Below are 19421 nucleotides of genomic sequence, written 5' to 3'. Positions count from 1 at the left end.
TTTTGAGGAAGAATTCTAGATTTCCATTACCTTCTCTGTGCAGAAGAGACATTGCCTCTGAATGGTCTAGTTGTAATTTAAATGTTATGACCCATTACATTTTTCAGAGAATTGGGATGGCAAATAGCATGTACTTTATTAAAAGTAGGTGAGGTATGAGAGTTAGGAGGTCTTGCTGCAATTATGTAGAGATTTGCTGAGATCAGTCCTGGGGTAATCTGAGCAATTTTGCTGTCCTTAACAGAGATCTTAGAAGGAATGTAATGATTATTGTCCTAGATTGATTGCTAGAATGAGGGGGTCATCCTTCAAGGAGAGATTGCGTGGGATGGACCTGTGTTTTCTAGATTCTGAAGAATGAATGGTGAAGGTGACAGACTGTTAATCTGCTGGGGAGTCTGGAACTAGGCGCCATAACCTTAGGATAAAGGATCAGCCTTTTCAGACTGAGATGAGCCCTGCAAGTCATACGCTATCCTGACTTAGAACTATATTGTCATTCCTTCACAGCCACTGGAACTCTCTAATAGCATTGTGGCTCTACCAGCACTAAATGGCTGCAGCAGTTCAAGAAGGAACTCACCACTACCTTCTCAAGGGATTGGCATTAAATGCTAGTTCAGCAAGCAGCAATTGCATCCCATGAAAGAATAAAAGTAGTTTTCCTCTGACGGTGATAAACCTTTGGAATTCTCTAACCTCAGAGACCTGTGGGTGCTCATTCGTTGTGTATATTCAAGACAGAATTGACAGATTATGGGGATGGGGACAGAAAAATTCAGTTGATACAGAGATTTAGACATAGGTTTATTGAAAAGCACAGCAGCCTCAAGGGGTTTTATGGCTTACTCCTGCTCTTAATCCTTATGTTTAAATCAGACTTTTGGTGTTTTTAGCAAGGTCATGATTAATTTAGTGCTGAATTATTATGGTACCATGTTGAAAGATGCCAGTTGTAAGGCTCTATTTCTGATGTTGTTAGTTTTTAACCAGTGAAAATTTAGAGGAATGATGTGAATGTGTTTTGCTAGTTTGTAGCTCACCTCTTACTACAGGGTTAAAAAGCATCATTTTTAGTACCACTTGATGAGTGGAGTTAATTCTTGCTCATCTGGTGAGCTAATTAGCTGTCCATTCAGCTGAGAATGTTTAAAATTTTGAAGCTGTCCGAATGACATTGAGTGATAGCTGATGATATGTATCTGGATCCATTGTGGTATTTGGAAGCTGAATGTTATGCCATTTCCTTTATATGGTCAGATGGAATCTGCCCGTAAGGCCTGGGAAAATTCTCCTAATGTTACCGAACAGAGTTCTCCTGGCAGCAATAGTACAAGTACGCAGACCCCATGCAACACAGGACCTCCTAGTGGGGTAGGCTACAGCTCAATTGGGTGTTCTTCTGTACCACCTATGCCCATGGTGTCAGTTGCACCTTCAGTGTCTTTGCCAGGTATGTGACATCTTAATCTTCTGTACTAACTGGGATTATATCCTTTTGACAGCTATTAATTTGATCAATTGTTCGCACGATTATTCTATTACAATGTGTTTAATCAGTTTATCATGTAACTATTTTGCCATTTAATTCTATGGATTCTCCAATTTAATGTTGCACATCAGTGACTGGTTTTTATTGGCTGCTTTGGGTAAATAAAATTAATTGATGATCTACAATAATTACCTTTTAAAAAGATATGAAATGTACTTGGAGATCTGTTTACTTCAAATGTCATTATTCCCATTTCTGAATAAAGTGTAGCTTTCCCAGATTCTACTTATAAAATCTGCATATTGCATAACAATTGAATGCACAGTTTAATTTACAAAAGAAAATGACCCAACACTTTGTGAAAATGAAAATGAAAATCCTTTACAATCTGAGCCACTTTGTATAAAGGAATCTCCTGTAGAGAATAAGCGCATCACATTGTCTCTCACAAAAATAATTCCCTATTTTTAAAAATCCTCTGTTTTGATTTCCTTAATTCATACTGTGTACCTAGACACTACAAATAGAAAATACTCCTTTTCTGTGTGGTTTTTCAGGGAGTCATATTTCTCCTTTGTATATGGATGGCCATGTGTTTGCCAGTCAGACCCGTCTCCTCCCTCAATCAATTCCACAACAGCAAGGTTTCCAAGCTGGACTGTCGCAGGTAAGGGTGAAGTTTTCATTCACATCTTTTTGTGAAAATACCTTTGACTTAGCCGCATTTTAAACTCAAATTTTGAGAGACAGTGTGGTGTGCCAGCATCTGCTGCAATAAGTCTGAATGTGTGATTGCTCTGAAACATTGGCACCACTGAGATATTGCTGATCAGTGAGATACAGCGCGACCCTGTACAAAATGCAGACACCAGTACTTGCAACGTAACTGAAAGTATTCAAACATGACCACTTCGGGGGGGATCCAAGATGGCGGCGACCCAGCAAGACTGAGTCCACAGTGCTCTACCCAAAACTTGGGAAAAGTGGGCTATCCACCCCCACCACACTCACTAAACCATTTATAATAGTTGTTAACCTTAAATAGTTACCTATTAGTACATTTAAATAGTCTAATACTAGCTGGAAAATGAGTAAAGGGAAGGGAACAGGCGGCTCTAAGAAAGCAGGGACCCCTCCCCCACCCTCTCCCTCTTCAGCTGCAACAAAGGTGTCTTCAGCTACTTCAGGAGATTTACCAATGAAGATGAGCTTTGAGGAGATGTTTGCCAGGTGGGAGGCGAAGATTGATGCTTTTATCGATGAATCTCGGCAGAGCAGAGAAGCACTATCAGCCGAGCTGCAGAAGCAGGGCAGAGACATTCAGGAATTGGAGTGCCGAGTCAAAGAGGTGGAGTCGAAGGCCGCAGCCTCAGAGACTGGGATAAAATCAACAGCCGACCACATCCATTTTCTCGAGAATCGAGTCCAGAACCTAGAAAACCACATTGATGACCTCGAAAATCGATGTCGTAGAAAAAATATTCGGTTGTTGGGCCTGCCTGAGCAGGAAGAGGGAGGTCAGCTGACAGCATTCTTAGAGCATTGGCTGCCACAACTTTTAAATCTGCATAATGGATCAGGCCAGGTAAGGATAGAATGGGCCTACCGGGTCACAGTACGTGGGCCCGGCTCAACCCAGCGCCCACGCCCGGTCCTGTTCCAGCTGCAGAGCTATAGGGAGAGGCAGATGCTCCTGGAAGCCTCAAGAAATCTGGGAAAAGATCCCCAAGCTATGACCCACAAAGGATCCAGGATCATGCTGTTCCAGCACTTCTCCCCAGCTTTGGTCCGAAAGAGGAAGGCATTCGATGAGGCGAAGAAGCGTTTAAGGGACTTAAATATCCAGTACTCCTTACGATATCCAGCGACGCTACGCCTTAGCCACGAAGGATCCATATATAACTTCGGATCACTGGAGAAGGCTAAGGAATTCTTGGACTCTCTTAAATAAACTGTAAGAGATTGTGGACGCTGGTCTGCCTTTCCCATTATTTTGGTTTACATCCCTTCATCTTTTCTTATCTTTCCCCCTATGTGTGTATGTATATATATATATGTTGGGGCGTTTGGTTAATGTTGATGGGGAGAGGTGGTTACCTTATTCTATTTTACTTCTGTTTTTAGGAGCGGGGTTGTTTTTCTTTCCCCTATTATTTTGTGGTATTATATTTAAGTATTACGTGTTGAGATTGTAGTTATAGTTATATATGGTATTAATATTCCCAAATATATTTAGATGTGGGTGGGGGTGGGGTGTTCACTGTTAACTCTAGCTTTATATTATATTTGAATTCTCCTCATTTTATTGAGGAGCACCTGGGTCAAGGGTGGGGCACTGGTTGGAAGAGGGTAAGATGGACTGTGGGAGAGGAAGTGACGCTCCCTGGGAACAAGGGAGAAAATCTCCAATTCGGAATGTTTTATATTTTTTATACTTAGAAAGAGTTTTTTGTTATATTGTTTTGAGTGTATCAGAGAATCTTTACTTTTGTAAATCTTGTATGCTCCATGCTCGGGATGTTCTAGATAGGGTTTCCCCTCCCGAGGGGTCTCGGATCTGTCCAGATGATTATGGCTGAACAGTCGGTTAAGTGGTGCACCTGGAATGTCAGGGGGAGTAATTCGCCAGTTAAAAGGAAGAAAATATTATCAAATCTTAAGAAGGAGAGAGTTGATATAGCTCTCCTACAGGAGACACACCTGTCGGATAAAGAACACTTAAAATTACGACAGGGCGGATTTGATCAGGCCTTTTTTTCCTCTTTTAATTCAAAAAGCAGGGGAGTCGTTATCCTTGTCCGGAAGAACTTCCCTTTGAAAATTCTAAATCAGATAAAAGACGAATCTGGACGATATATTTTGATTAAAGCCCTCATAAATGGAGAGGAATATGGGATCTTAAATGTATACTGCCCCCCGGCACACCCCTTTAAATTCATAACGGAAGCTTTTTCAAAACTGATGGCCTTTGGTGCCCGTCATACAATTATAGGGGGAGACTTTAATTGTATTATGGATCCGGAAATAGACAGGATTCCCAAGAGTGCCGCTGGAGTATCTCCCAGATCTAGACAACTGGCGGACCTGAATAAAGAATTAGGATTGGTAGATGTATGGAGATGTCTCCATCCACAGGGTAGAGATTTTTCTTTCTACTCTAATCCACATAAATGTCACACAAGAATTGATATGTTTTTTGCCCCATCGATTTTTCTAAACTCTATAGCAACCTGTAAAATAGGTACTATAGCAATCTCTGACCATGCCGCTGTATACATGGAAACTAAGGTAAAGAACAATGGGACATCTGCTCGGCATTGGCGTATGGACCCCTTCCTGATAAAAGATAGCAAATTTTTAAAGTACTTCTCCCAAGAACTTAAAACTTTTTTAGAAATTAATACTGGTACGGCTAGCAATCCGTCAATGATGTGGGAGACCATCAAAGCTTATGCACGAGGTTTGATCATCTCCTATTCAGCGACCCAGAGGAAAATGAAGGGAGAGCAACAGCGTCTGCTCGAAGCTCGCCTAAAAGCAGCCGAAACAGCATATGCTGATAGACCTTCTATCACAAAATTGCAGAGGATTACAGCTCTTAGGACAGCTTTAAACACCGCGCTTACTCAAACGGCTAAAAGGGAAATATTATTTGCGAAACAAAGATTATATGAATATGGCGACAAACCGGGTAGATACTTAGCATTTCTTGCAAAGAAAAAGAAAGCCCCTCAAACTATTCCGACCATCAAGGAAAGTACAGGTACCCTGACTCATGATCATAAAAAGATCAATGCGGCCTTTAAAGAATTTTATTCTGAACTATATAGATCGCAGGATTGTGAAGATAGGATTAGGAGGATGCAGTCATTTTTTAAAAATTTGACCTTCCCGGGCCTGACTCCGGAACAGGTGTCGGCCCTAAATACCCCTTTAACAGTCCAAGAAATATTTGAGGCAATTAGGCAACTTCAGAGCGGAAAAGCACCGGGCCCGGATGGTTTTCAAGCTGAATTCTATAAAGAATTTACAGGAATATTGGTTGACCCACTTATGGATATGTATAATTTTGCGCATAGTCAGGTCTGTCTCCCGCCCACGCTGAAAGAAGCAAATATTTCTCTTATCCTCAAAAAAGGAAAAGACCCAGAAGATTGTGCATCTTACAGACCAATATCCTTACTAAATGTAGACTTTAAAATTCTCTCAAAAATGTTAGCACTAAGACTAGAAAGGGTACTGCCATATATTATAAAGGAGGACCAGACGGGATTTATTAAGGGCCGCAGATCATCCAATAATATCAGAAGGGTCTTGAATATGATCCAAGCCTGTCATCAGGGAAAGATACCAGGAGTAGTAATTTCATTGGATGCGGAAAAGGCATTTGATAGGGTTGAATGGTCATATTTATTTTACACATTGGAAAGGTTTGGCGTTGGACAGGTGTTTACCAAATGGGTTTCAACATTGTATAATGACCCCAAAGCAGCTGTTATTACTAATGGGTTAAGATCGGATGGCTTCAGTGTGGGTAGGGGCTGCCGTCAAGGATGTCCTCTCTCACCATTGTTGTTTACACTGATAATCGAACCATTAGCAGAAGCCATCCGGACTGATCCTAATATAACGGCCCCGAGGATTGGTACAGGTAAACACAAAATTACCCTCTATGCAGATGACGTTCTCTTATTCCTCAGGAATCCTTTAATGTCAGTGCCACGTCTAATTCAAGTTATTAATACATTTAGTGCATTCTCAGGCTATAAAATTAATTTTTCAAAATCGGAAGCCATGCCAATGGGTGGTCTGGCTTTGATACCCCACTTAATGGACGGATCCCCTTTTCCCTTCCGTTGGTCCCTGGAGGGCTTCTTATATTTAGGTATTTTTATCACGCCAGTATTTGATCAGCTGTATAGGGCTAATTTTGTACAATTAATGGAAAGGATAAGGCAGGACCTCCAGCGATGGAGAGACCTTCCGATTTCCTGGCTAGGGAGAATAGCATTAATTAAAATGAATGTTCTGCCCCGTCTCTTATATCCTATGAGAATGCTCCCGCTGATGCTGCCAAGGCTAGCCCTACGTAAATTATATGGCTGGTTGGGCTCCTTTATTTGGAACCATAGACGGCCCCTTATTAAGCTGAAGAAGCTACAGCTTCCACAGGCAAGGGGAGGACTGGACTTCCCAGACTTTAGGAAATATCAGTTAAGCTCCCTACTAAGTTACATAGCTGATTGGGTTTCACCTGATCCACAATCAATTTGGCTGGATATCGAAGCCTCCCAAGTAAAATACCCACTTATTAACCTTTTATTTTCAGATAAGAGGAAAATCATTACAGACCACTGTAAAAATCCCATAATATTAAACACAATTAAGGCCTGGAATATAATGCGGCAAAATGAGGGTAACTCACATAAAACATCCCCCCATGCACCAATAGTAGGCGCATGGGGATTCCAACCAGGGATTACAGATGCCACCTTTAAACTCTGGAGATCCAGGGGCATCTCATGCTTAGGGGACCTATTTAAAGATGGGATCCTGATGTCCTTTGAGCAGCTGCGTCTGAAATTCGGAATACCTAATGGGGATCTCTTTCGATACTTCCAAGTTCGAGATTATATACAGAGGAAGACTACATTAATAGATAGTCTTTATAAATCAGACAGAGAACGTAATGTCTTACGACCAGCGGGGGCATCCTCTGTTAGTACTATATACCATTTGCTACATGATGGAGTCTCAGGAGACATGGATGACCTGCTTAAAACATGGGAGCAGGACTTGGGGCTAGAAATCTCTGAGGATATGTGGAATGACATTTGGGAAAATGCTAGAAGAATTGCTATCTGTAACAGAACTCAGGCTATCCAACTAAAGATACTTCTTAGGGCCCATATAGCTCCGGCTCGACTGGCAAAATTTAAGGCAGGAGCATCTCCAATGTGTCCTAAATGCAAAATAGAGGTGGGTACTCTTGTACATTGTCTGTGGACTTGTCAGAAAATCCGCAGATACTGGACTAAAGTGGCAAATACCCTGACAGAAATTTTAGGAATGGAAATTAGGGTGGACCCTGTATCTCTCCTTTTGGGCTTTTCGAACCTCTCATCTCTGGATATGCATGGGAAGAGACTATTTTCTATTCTCTCTTTCTGTGCAAGGAAAAATATTTTGGTGAACTGGGTGGCTGAGGGCCCCCCTGGACTTTCAAATTGGCACAGATTAATTATGGAATATATCCCCCTTGACTTCCTTACAAATATGGTGCACCGAAAGACTGAATTATTTTATAAAATATGGCAGCCCTTTTTGAATTATATAAATGCAGATATTTCGGCTATCCTAACAAGGGCTTTTATTTAGTGAAGATTTCAGACCGGGCTGCTCCGGGGCCCCTTGGGAGAGGAATCCTGCGTGAATACGGGTTTTATTATATTTGATGTTTATACATTCCGAGCATGTAAGAGACTTACATGGGGCGGCACGGTGGCACAGTGGTTAGCACTGCTGCCTCACAGCGCCTGTAGACCTGGGTTCAATTCCCGACTCAGGCGACTGACTGTGTGGAGTTTGCACGTTCTCCCCGTGTCTGCGTGGGTTTCCTCCGGGTGCTCCGGTTTCCTCCCACAGTCCAAAGATGTGCGGGTTAGGTGAATTGGCCATGCTAAATTGCCCGTAGTGTTAGGTAAGGGGTAAATGTAGGGGTATGGGTGGGTTGCGCTTCGGCGGGTCGGTGTGGACTTGTTGGGCCGAAGGGCCTGTTTCCACACTGTAAGTCTAATCTAAAAAAAAACTTAGGTATACACTCTGGTTAGTTATAGGTTAGATTAGTAGAAAGTTGAGGTTTTTTTCTTTCTTTTTTCATTTCTTTTTTTTTCTTTTTTTGTTTTCTTTCTTTCTCTTTTCTTTGTTAAATTATGACTATTGTATATATGATTTAATTGTACATCAATGTTTGTATTTGAGAGTTTTGTTTATTTTTGTAAATTTGCAAAAATGTTAAATTTCAATAAAAATATCTGCAAAAAAAAACATGACCACTTCATGGAGACTGCTGATGGGTTGGAACCGGGCGCGGTTATCCTGTTGAACTTGGATGTTTGTTATCATAGCTGCTGTTTACTTCTCTTTCCTTTCTTTAGGCTGCTGCAACACATCAGATTCCAATTCCCATGCACACTTCCTTACAAGCCCAGGCACCCCTTGGATTGCGAAATGGACTTCCCGTCTCTCAGTCCCAGGAAATGTTCAGTTCAATGCAACCGTTCAGGTACAAGTCACATCATTTCAGCAAAGTTGGGAATTGTTGAGGCTCCAGTGATTCTGTTTTGTAAGGACCAATGCATACTACCCTATTTTTACAGATACTCAGTAAATTTGGATGTAGATTTAATCACTGAGCTGCAAGGTTCATTTCCAGACGTTTCGTTACCTAACTAGGTAACATCTTCAGTGGGCCTCAGGCGAAGCAATGCTGAAATTCCTGCTTTCTATTTATATGTTTGGATTTCTTTGGGTTGGTGATGTCATTTCCTGTGGTGAAGTCACTTCCTGTTCATTTTGTCAGGGGGTGGTAGATGGGGGTCTAACTCAATGTGTTTGTTGGTAGAGTTCCGGTTGGAATGCCATGCCTCTAGGAATTCTCGTGCGTGTCTTTGTTTGGCTTGTCCTAGGATGGATGTGTTGTCCCAGTCGAAATGGTGTCCTTCCTCATCCATATGTGAGGATACTAGTGAGAGAGGGTCATGCCTTTATGTGGCTCGTATTCCTGTATCCTGGTGGCTAGTTTTCTGCCTGTTTGTCCAATGTAGTGTTTGTTACAGTCCTTGCAAGGTATTTTGTAAATGACATTAGTTTTGCTCGTTGTCTGTATAGGGTCTTTCAAGTTCATTAGCTGCTGTTTTAGTGTGTTAGTGGGTTTGTGGGCTACCTTGATGCCATGGGGTTTGAGTAGGTTGGCGGTCATTTCCGAGATGTCTTTGATGTAGGGGAGAGTGGCTAGGGAGAGTGGACATGTTTTGTCTGCTTGTTGCTGTGAAATCGGTGGACTGTGTTCATTGGGTACCCATAGCAGTATTTAATTTCTGTATGCACAAATTAAACTTTGGGGTTTAAAAAGTTTGTTTTTTTTTTGTGTCGCTTTTTTCTAAAATTAGCATGCTTTAAAATTGGATCGTAGCTAATTGCATCATCTTGTGAAAATTGGGATATCAAGAAGGTTTATTCCACTTGAGTATTTAATTAAATGATTAGTCAATTGCACTTGCAATTAAACTCAAATCATTGTTCACAGATCCCAAGTGTACATGCACCCCAGCCTGTCTCAACCATCCACAATGGTCCTCTCGGGGGCTCCTCTGAAAACTCCATACACGGCGTTCCCTGCTGTTCCAGCCTCTGATATGGTTAAACCACAGCCTGGGTCTCATTACCAAGCAATCGGTGGAAATCAGCCCCTCATGTATGAAAGCCAACTGAACCAGCCTGGACTCACCACTTCACAGATCATGGACTCCCAGCTGATACAGGTTCAGAAAATTCTTACTGATGTAAACTATACATTAATTATGTGCAGTTTCAGTCTCCATGCCTAAGGAAGAATAGTTATTTTATCAGTCTGCGTGGCCATGTTATAACGCAACTCTGGGGCAGGTAGGACTTGAACTTGGACTTTCTGGCCCAGCGATAGGTACGCTATTACTGTATCGCAAAACCTTCACTAAGGAAGGACATGCTTACATTCTGAGGGATGTAATAAAGGATCACTGGATTGATTCCTGGACTGAGAGAACTGTTGAATGAGAGATTAAGTCTTCAGAATTCTTCCTCCAGAGATCAGTGGTTGAGCGAATTCAGGTTGAGATCCATAGATTCTTGGTCATGAAGGGAGTTGTGTGATAAGGTTTAGGTAGGAAAGTGGAGTTGAGATTAAAGATCAGGCATGACTGCAGTCTGAACTGCTTGAGAGGCTAAATGGCCTACTCCTTCCATCAATTATGTCCTTGTGTGAAATCAGAGTTTTGGCAATTTGACTTATGTTTGGTTTTGGATTTGTGGTTAGACTTGACACATGTTTATAAAGTTTTAGTGCGAGTTGAGTGGACATCATCGTAAGATGGAACTAAGGAGTGGGTCATGCAGAAAATATTTTTGGCAAAATTGTGGTGAGAAAAGCAGGATTAACCAAGTTTGAGAGATGTCACGGCACTGAGAAGTTAATATTGATAAAGCAAAAGAAGCAATGAATGGAAAAATAGTAAAAGAACAAGTTCGATAAAGTGAAATGCATTCGTGTAACCTCTGACATTTTTAGATTGATCCCAGATGGCAGTGTTGGGTCGTGTTCCTGCAGTAATTAATCTGCCAGTAAATATGGCAAGATAGTTTTTTTTTAAAACACCAAGAAGAGATCTAGTTAATTTAGCCCATTGAGACTATTCCACGTTCATTAAGATCATGACTGACCTGCATCTTAACTCTATTCAACTGCTTGGCTCCATATCCTTTGAGGCAAGACCCTTGTCTAGCAAAAGCTCTATTGCTCTCAGTTTTAAAATGATCAATTTAACCAACATCAACTTTTAATGGGAGAGTGTTCCACATTTTATACAACCCTTTGTGTGAAGAACTGTTTCCTCTCTTCTCTCATGAATGGCCTGGCTCTGATTTCAAAGTGATGTTCGTGTATCCTAGACCCAGTGGTGCATGTTTCTCCACATTTACCCAGTCATTTCCCTTAAATCCTAAAAATCTCAATCAGATCACCTTCTAATCTATATTCCATGGAAGATGAATTAAGCTTATGTTACCTTTTCTCTTAATCTAATCCTTGGACTCTCACAATAGTCACTGCTTTTATATAATTTGAGAGTTATCTAAATAAGAATTATTTTCTTCATAGCTGAAAATTAATTATCACTGAAATTGCATTGTATGACAGTGAAGTGAGTGCTGGATGGTGCGATTTGAGCAGATGACAGTTTGCTGCTTCCCTTTACACTTGAATGATATCACTGGAATATTTTCACAATGCACCACCTAGTCATACAGCTGTTGAATATAATGTATGTATTGTGCAGTTGACAATAGTACGGTTTGATTCACGTATTAAACTGTCTTCATTATATCTCCTACTTGTGCAGGTGACCATGTCTATGCCCGGATCCCAGCTGACTCTGCCTAGGTTTGGCTCAGGCCAGCAGCAACTGATTGCGTTAACTCAATCCATCCAGCTTCCCCAAGCACAGAGCTTGAGTGTTGGTGGGACCAGAAGGCTCTTGCCCCCAGGATCCCAGCCTCCTATTCTACCCACTGGCAGAGAGGTCAGATCAATTGGCTTAATTTTGAGAGCGATAAAAAATCTATTAAATACATAGAAATGACAACACTGAAACCCACCCAGTCCCTGCTGATGTTTATCCTCCCCATAAATGGCCATCCAAATCCAGTGTTCTTGCTTTTTGTCATATCCCTTTGATTCTTTTTTCAACCATTTATTAAATTTAACTTACTAACCATGATCAAAATTTATTGTCTGCAGGAATTGAATTGAAGAGTTGGTGGGTGGTGTTTGTTGCACCCAGCTTTGAAAGGGTCAAACCCAGTTAGAATCCTGCCATTTGAAGGAAAGACACAATGGGGTAAATTTGAGAGATGTAGTTTTATCAGGGACAGCTTTGAAAAGGACAAATTGTGTTGAGTGATTTTTAAATGAATATTACAATAGTGACTATGTTTCAGAAGAAAATTCATCACTGGCTGTAAACTGCTTTGGGTGTCCAGTGGTTGTAATTAAGTGCAAAATTAAACGTAAAGGTTTTTGTGGGAAAATTTACCGAGCACGTAGCCAGTGAGAATGTACGTGACCTGGTATATTTAGTCTAACAAAAAATGTTGACCGAGTACTACTACAAGACGTGAAGTTTCAAACCCGTGGTATTGAAGATTGAGTAGTGACATGGATCAGTAGTGTTGATGATACATTGATTTTCTGATTTTATGCAGATAGTGGGCTTTAACTGGAGATTTACTTAAGAGTCTATAAATAGAAACTAAAACTGTTGCCGTTGGGTTAGGGAGTGTATGTTTGTAATGTTTAACTCTAAATAATTATAAAACGGTATTAAAAATTGATTGCAATTCTATTCACTCAAATAGCTTTCTGGATGTAATTGCACTGGTGGGAGAAAGATTCATAATGATGTGGTCTGGATGGAGCATTTCAGCTATGAAGAGAGGCTGGATAAGTGCAGATTGTTTGGAGCTGTGAAGATTGAGGTGGAACCTGAAGGAATTGTGTGAGGAAATGAGGGGTATGGACAGGGTGAACAGAAAGCAGCTGTTCCCCTTAGTCGAAGGGTCGATAGCAAGGGGACAGAATTTTTAAAGTGCAAGGTGGGAAGTTCAGAGGGGTTGGAGAAAAAGATTTTTCATCCAGAGGGTGATTGGGATTTGAAATGTACTGCCTAGGAGAGTAGTTGAGATGGGAAACTTTACAACCTTTAAGAAGTGCATAAATGAGCACTTGAAGTGCCATAACGTTTAATGCAATGAGCGTAGTGGAGGAAAAGACCGATCTCAGGAATGCTATCATTGCTTCAGTGTTAAAGAAAGGAGACAAAATGGACTGTAGGAAATTTGAGAAATTTTCTTGTTCTCCTGTCACTTGAGAAGTTTATTGCCTGAATCCTCACTAGGCTCCTTCTCCCAAATCCTTCCCAATTGAAGAAAGATCCTTCCTGAAAACCAGTTTGGCTTCCAACTACGTCATGGATCTGTAGGCCTGATTTTCACTGCTCGGCATTTCCACGAGTAATGCCAGGAACAAGACCAACTCGTCTACCCAGCCTTCAGTGACCTGACCAAGGCTGTTGACTCAGGATGATCTTCAAAAGCTGGCAATCCAGAGAAATTCATCAACATCCTCTGTCTCTTCCATGACAAGATGTCAGATTGGTCCTCACTGACGGTAATATGATGGAATCCTTTGAGTCATGTAAGGGTCACACAGGAATGTGTTATAGTTCCCACCCTTTTCTCTATGTTCATCGCCACTATTCTTCATCTTATCAAGCAGAATCTTACCAATGCTGTGAAACTTTTCAACCTCAACTGGTTGAAATCCAAGATGAAAGTGACTCTGACCTCGCTCGTGGAACTTCAGTATGAGGACGAGAATATCATCTCTGCTGTCTTGGAAGAGAATCTTCAAGCCTTGCTTAATGCCTTCATGAAAGCATACTGAATAATTGGTCTCAGCCTGAACTTCAAGAATGCTTTACCAGGCCACCTCAGGTCAAGGTTTGGTCCATCCTTCCATTAAGATTAACAGAGAAATCCTCCCAGATCTGGAATATTTCCCCAACTAGAGAAGCTACCTTTCATCTAAGGCTGACATCAATGCGAAGATTCAACATTGCATCCAGTCTGCAAACAGTGCCTTCGGACATCTCGGGGTGAGAGTCTTCAGTGACCGTGACATCCGTGCTGATACCAAGATCCTTTCGTCACTCCTCTGACTCTTCTATAAGGCTCCAAAACTTGGGACAATGTTTCGAAGCCATCTCAACACCCTTGAAATGTCCCATCAATGCTTTTTGAGATGGATCCCTCACGTCAGCTTGGAGGACAGGCTTACTAACGTCAGCATCCTTGAAGCAGCAACAGCACCAGCGTCAAGGCCATGGTCATCCGAAACCAACTGCATTGGGCTAGCTTTGTTCTTAGGGTGCCTGTGTTCCCACAACCAAAGCACATTGTCTTTGCCAAGCTCAAGGAAGCCAATTGAACGAGAGGAGGACAAAAGGAGTTTTCAAAGATTCTCTGAAGGCTTCCTTCAAGAAATGGAGCGTAGATGTCAATGCGTGGGAGACCCTCGTTCAAATGAAACTGTCTTGGAGGAAGTTCCTGTTTGAAGGTGCACAATTCTTTGAGAAGACCCATCAGCAAGAGGTAGTATGGAAAATAAACTGGAGAAAGGAATGCTAGCTATCTCAAGGTCAAGGGCCAATGCTGCTTCCCTGAAACTCTTACCAGTGAGTGGTCAGAGATGTGGCTGCAGGATCACCACCCACACAAGGGCCCATAGAATCCATGACCAGTGACACAGAATTTCAGAGGTGGATAATGGCACTTATTAGTAATCACCGCTGCCAGTGAGAGCAGGAAGGCGGGACTAGTTTAGGTAGCAGTGTATTTTTGGCAGTACGGACCATAGGGTATGTTCTATACGATTCTCTAAATAGTACAAATGAAGCAGCAACTAAAATTAAGTTTTTCTTGAAAAATCTATATTTGGGGTCCTCTTATCCTATTTATACCATAGGTGCTGCTGGTGAGGCAGGATTTGTTGCTCATCTCTAATTGCCCTTAAACTGAATGGTTTGCTGGGCTGTGTCAGAGGGTAGTTAAGTGTCACATTTAGGCCAGACTGGGTAGAAATGGCTGATACCCATCTTTGAACGTATTGGTGACCAGATGGATTTTTGCCATAGTGTCATAGTTACCATTGCTGAAACTAGCTTTCCTTTCCAAATTTTAGTAATTGACTAAATTATACCAGCTGTAATGGAGGGATTTGAACGCATCCGCAGGGCATTAGCATATGGCTATAGAATACCAGTCTACTGACATTGCCACTGCATCCCACCTCCTTACCTAAAGATTTTTTATGTCCACTCTGGGTATTAGAATCATTAGAATAGAAGTTTCCATTGGTATAGTAGCATATTCAGAGCATGTTATATGCTAGAAGCATAAAAGGTGAAATGAAAAGACATAAACTGATAGCTTATATAAAGGATATGTATGTAAGAGTATAAGGAAAAGGAGTAGGCCACTCAGACCTCCAACCTGCTTTGCCGTCTGCTCCAGTTTCCTGTCTGATCTAGAGATCTCTCGAGTCCAAAGATCTATCAGTGTCAACCTTAAATATACTCATTGACTGAGCATGCATATAACTCTCTGGGATAGAGAAGTTCAAAGGTTCGTAACTTCTGAATGAAGAAATTACTGCTTGTCTCTGTCGAAAATGGTAATTTCTGTCCTGGGACTTTGCGTCTCCTAAATTCTCAGCATCTCCCCTGCCAAGCTTGATCAAAATTTTATTGTTTCAGTGGATAACCTCTCATGTTTCTGAACATCAGTGTGAAGACCCATTTCTGCTTAATTTCTCCTCATAGGTCAGTTTTCTCATCCCACTAGTTAAAATTCTGAAACTTGTTACATCCTTTCTAAAGCAGGTATATCCTTCCTTAGGTACATAGAGACCAAATGTGTACATAACCAGTCCAGGTCCCATAGAATTGCAGCAAAGTTTCCTTGTCTTTGAACACTTTTACGAGTAATTTTATTACAGTGTAGAATGTACTGTATTGATTGTATGTTAATGATTTGACTTGAACCCTGGAGGAAGTTGCAAATGATACCAAAATAGAAATATTTGTTAATTCTATAGAAGACCAAATGAAGTGGGCTGGGAAGTGACAGTGAATGTGAGCTGATGCATTTCAGTTTTTAAGAAATAACAATAGTTATGCTCAGAATGGAAATGGTCTTGGTGCTATTTGAGAGCAGAGGGACTTTGAGGTACAGGCTCACAGGACACTAAGAGCAACATTTCCAGTTGACCAAATAAGAAAAGCTAATTGACTTACAGGTTTTATGACAAAAGCTGCAGAATGCTGTATAAAACAGAGAATCAGAAGCTGTTATGAAACTCTAAACATGCCAGTCATATTTTGTAATGCTTTTATGAAGAACCTTGGAACTTGGTATTATGTTGAAGGCACTGTAGAATAGTGCAGATTAAGATAGGCTGATGACTAAGTCTTCAGAAACAAGCTAACCAGATTCAATGAAGCGCTGCCTGCTATGAGGAAGTACAAACTGGAACAAAAACAGAATAGTTGTGGCTTCTATCATTAGAGCAGTGTAGGTTGAAAGCGCGGTGATGCAAAGCATTTAAAAATATTGTCAACAGCAAGTCTCCCCCCTTCAGTGGATGGAGGGGATCCAAAGCCGAGTTGTCATAAGTGCAAAATTCAATGCGAGAGATTTAAAACCAGAGCATGGTAAACTCCATTACATTGAGGGTTGTGAGACAGTGCAATTCACTTTCAGGGTTAAACATGGAGGCAAAAAACTCGGTTTGTATTGAATAGAATGGACAGGTGCCAGAGAAAAACAGAATGGAGGAATAAAAGAGCAGTGTTGATCAAAGTAATTGGGATGTTTACTGGCCTGATATGTAAATACCAACACTGATTAGTTGAGCTGAATAACCAGTTGTAGCATTTTCTTGCTTTGTTAATTGGCTGTTGAAGTCAAGTTTGCCATTATGATTGAGGAAATGAAAATTAATTTTTAAAAAAATTTAAAGGTTAGGAGTAAACAGCAAAAGTAGTAGAACGCAAGTTTGATGGACTAAATGGTGACTTTTTTATGATTTTGAGTGACCAAAGTTACAGAATAGTGCATTAATACGAGTGTGTCGGCATGAATAAACGTTAGTGCCATTTTAAAGTATCATGAATTTATTTTTTTTTTAGATTCCCCAAATGGATCTTAAAGCATTTCAATTTGCAGACAACAAACAAGTTTCCTCTGGGATGTCTGGAGGTCCTGTCCCAAATCTCTTCAGGTACAAATCTTCCTAATGATATCGAGAAGGAGACTTTTTAAATGTAATGCAGATTTCTTTTTAAAACAGCATTGTGATTTTAATAGATTTTGTCAGGATCTATTACTGAAACCTAGTGCCAAATTATGGTTCCCTATGGAATTCCAGTAAACTTAAGATCTATGAGATAAAAAAGAAAAATGCACTGGACCCTTGCTAAAGATAGTCAGAGTGATGAATCATCTTTACATGAAGAATAATATTACAACATGATAATATTTATTTGTTCAAACTCTTGGTCTGGCAAAGATTCATAGGGTGGTTATTTCAAATGCTGGCATCCATAGGTAGAAAAGATAGGCTGTCTCTATGAGCTTAGCTTTATTAAGGGAAAAGAACAGTTGGCCAATTGACAAAACCAAAGGTAATGAGACCTGACCAAGTGAAGAGCAAATGCCATCATTAAAAGGTTGGCAGACTTGAGATTGATTAAACAGTGCTTGAGTTTAACACCATTGGTGAAGGCTCAGAACTGTCATCCACACACGACATGAGGTCTATTTTGTTACAATTCCCGTTCACATTGTGTCTTGCTTTAGACCCAGTTGCACAAGTCCAAGTGGGAAACCATCCGGAGCTGGACCAGCTGCTAACTCAATGGGCTTGAATATACCAGGAGCCATCCAGGGCCACTATCCCCAACAGGTTGGTAATTGCACCCCCCTCCATAGCTAGTTTCAATTGAATGTGAAAATACAAAATTTGAGCATCTCGTTTAGCGGATTCTGAATAAAATTGTTGTGCTGGAACACAGGACTTGGCCATTTAGCTCCTAGATACTAGTCCACCATTCAACTGATCTTCTGCCTCACCTTTATTTTACCATATTATCCCATTTCCCATAGTGTATTTAATATCTAAAAATCAATTGACCTCTCACTTTGAACATACCCAATAACCAAACTTCTACAGCCCATCTGAGATTAAAATGAATGGTGGTGCATGTTCGGTGGGCTAAATGGCCAGCTACTGCTCCTGTTTTTATCACCGTATGTGACAAAGTGGGTAATTTCAGTTATACAAAACTAAACTGCAGTAAAAGTAAAGCTTCTAGTGCAGGAAGAGCTGATTACTCGATTTTAAGTTCTATCACTGCTGAATGTCATTCTGGGAAGTGAATCTAATGAATAAGGATAGGAAGGCAATGTTGAAGAATTAGTTAAAGTGTAAGAGTTGAAAGGGGAGTGACGTTTGACACAGTAGTAAGGTCCCTACCTCTGAGTCAAAGGATTTGGGTTCAAGTCCCACCTGCCTTGAAGGTGTGTCATAACATGTCAAAACGGTTGATTAAATTAACAAGAATTGAAAAGCATGGGGGATAGTAAGTGGTTAAGATATCTATGCACTAACAATTAGGCTCTGGCAACATCTGTAGAGAGAAAGCAGTATTAATATTTCTGGTCCAGTGACTTCTATCCACAAGTGCTACTAGAATTGAGTTTATCCAGCAATTTCTGTTTTCGTTTCTGATTTTCAGCATCCACAGTTCATTGTCTTTTTTGTTTAGAAATTAGACTCTGATTGATGGTCTACCATAATTTAACACCCTCATCATCAATCTGCCTGATTGGTCTGGATTTGATCAGCTAACATTGTCAGTTAGCAGCTCTTGCCACCCTTCCATGCCCACCACGGTCCAGTCCATCAATACTGTCTTTCATCGTATAAATTAGTTTTCCTCTTCTAAGTTCCGGTTCTTCATACATCCCAATCCTGATGAGGGCAAGACAAAACAAAACTAATGATTATGTTCTGTGTTACCAAGCAATTATTTATTAGCAAGTTCAAAAATGAAGCCAATCCAGAAAATTGGATGGGTGGGGTTTGGGAATAGTTTCACATGGGAAAACATCAAAGGGTTCCACAAAAAGATAGAGTTTTTAAATTTAAGGTGAAGGGTGGAAGGTTTAGGGGAAATGTCAGGGGTGGGTTCTTTACCCTGAGAGTGGTGGGGGCATGGAATGCGCTGCCCGTGGGAGTGGTAGAGTCAGAATCATTGGCGACCTTTAAGCGGCAATTGGATAGGTACATGGATGGGTGCTTAATCTAGGATAGATGTTCGGCACAACATCGTGGGCCGAAGGGCCTGTTCTGTGCTGTATTGTTCTATGTTCTATGTTCTTTGAATGGAGGCAGTTTGACATGTCGCAAGTCAGCACACCCTGGGAAAAACATCAGAACCTTGGTTAGCGTGCAGATTAAATTTGGTATAGAGTATTGTCAGGGATGATGGAT

At 40.9% G+C, this 19421-nt stretch overlaps 1 protein-coding gene across 8 annotated transcripts in view; it reads left to right on the top strand.

Annotated features, from left to right (window-relative positions):
- The window catches only part of prrc2b (proline-rich coiled-coil 2B), an 84660-nt gene that overhangs the window by 56012 nt on the left and 9227 nt on the right, over nucleotides 1–19421 (top strand). For 7 of the 8 annotated variants that reach the window (XR_009645827.1, XM_060841573.1, XM_060841571.1 and 4 more), the window contains 7 exons: nucleotides 1261–1453; nucleotides 2050–2159; nucleotides 8650–8777; nucleotides 9801–10035; nucleotides 11650–11829; nucleotides 17056–17147; nucleotides 17726–17831. Coding sequence is in view for 7 of the 8 variants with exons in the window: in XM_060841573.1 (XP_060697556.1) it covers nucleotides 1261–1453; nucleotides 2050–2159; nucleotides 8650–8777; nucleotides 9801–10035; nucleotides 11650–11829; nucleotides 17056–17147; nucleotides 17726–17831 (1044 nt within the window). In the remaining variant the exon portion in view is untranslated. The remainder of the gene's footprint in view (nucleotides 1–1260; nucleotides 1454–2049; nucleotides 2160–8649; nucleotides 8778–9800; nucleotides 10036–11649; nucleotides 11830–17055; nucleotides 17148–17725; nucleotides 17832–19421) is intronic. The other variant, XM_060841574.1, reaches the window with a different exon arrangement.

This window comes from Hemiscyllium ocellatum, chromosome 21 (genome assembly GCF_020745735.1).
Source record: "Hemiscyllium ocellatum isolate sHemOce1 chromosome 21, sHemOce1.pat.X.cur, whole genome shotgun sequence".
In the NCBI taxonomy this organism is placed as follows: Eukaryota; Metazoa; Chordata; class Chondrichthyes; order Orectolobiformes; family Hemiscylliidae; genus Hemiscyllium; species Hemiscyllium ocellatum.
This window is presented reverse-complemented; position numbering and strand designations above follow the sequence as displayed.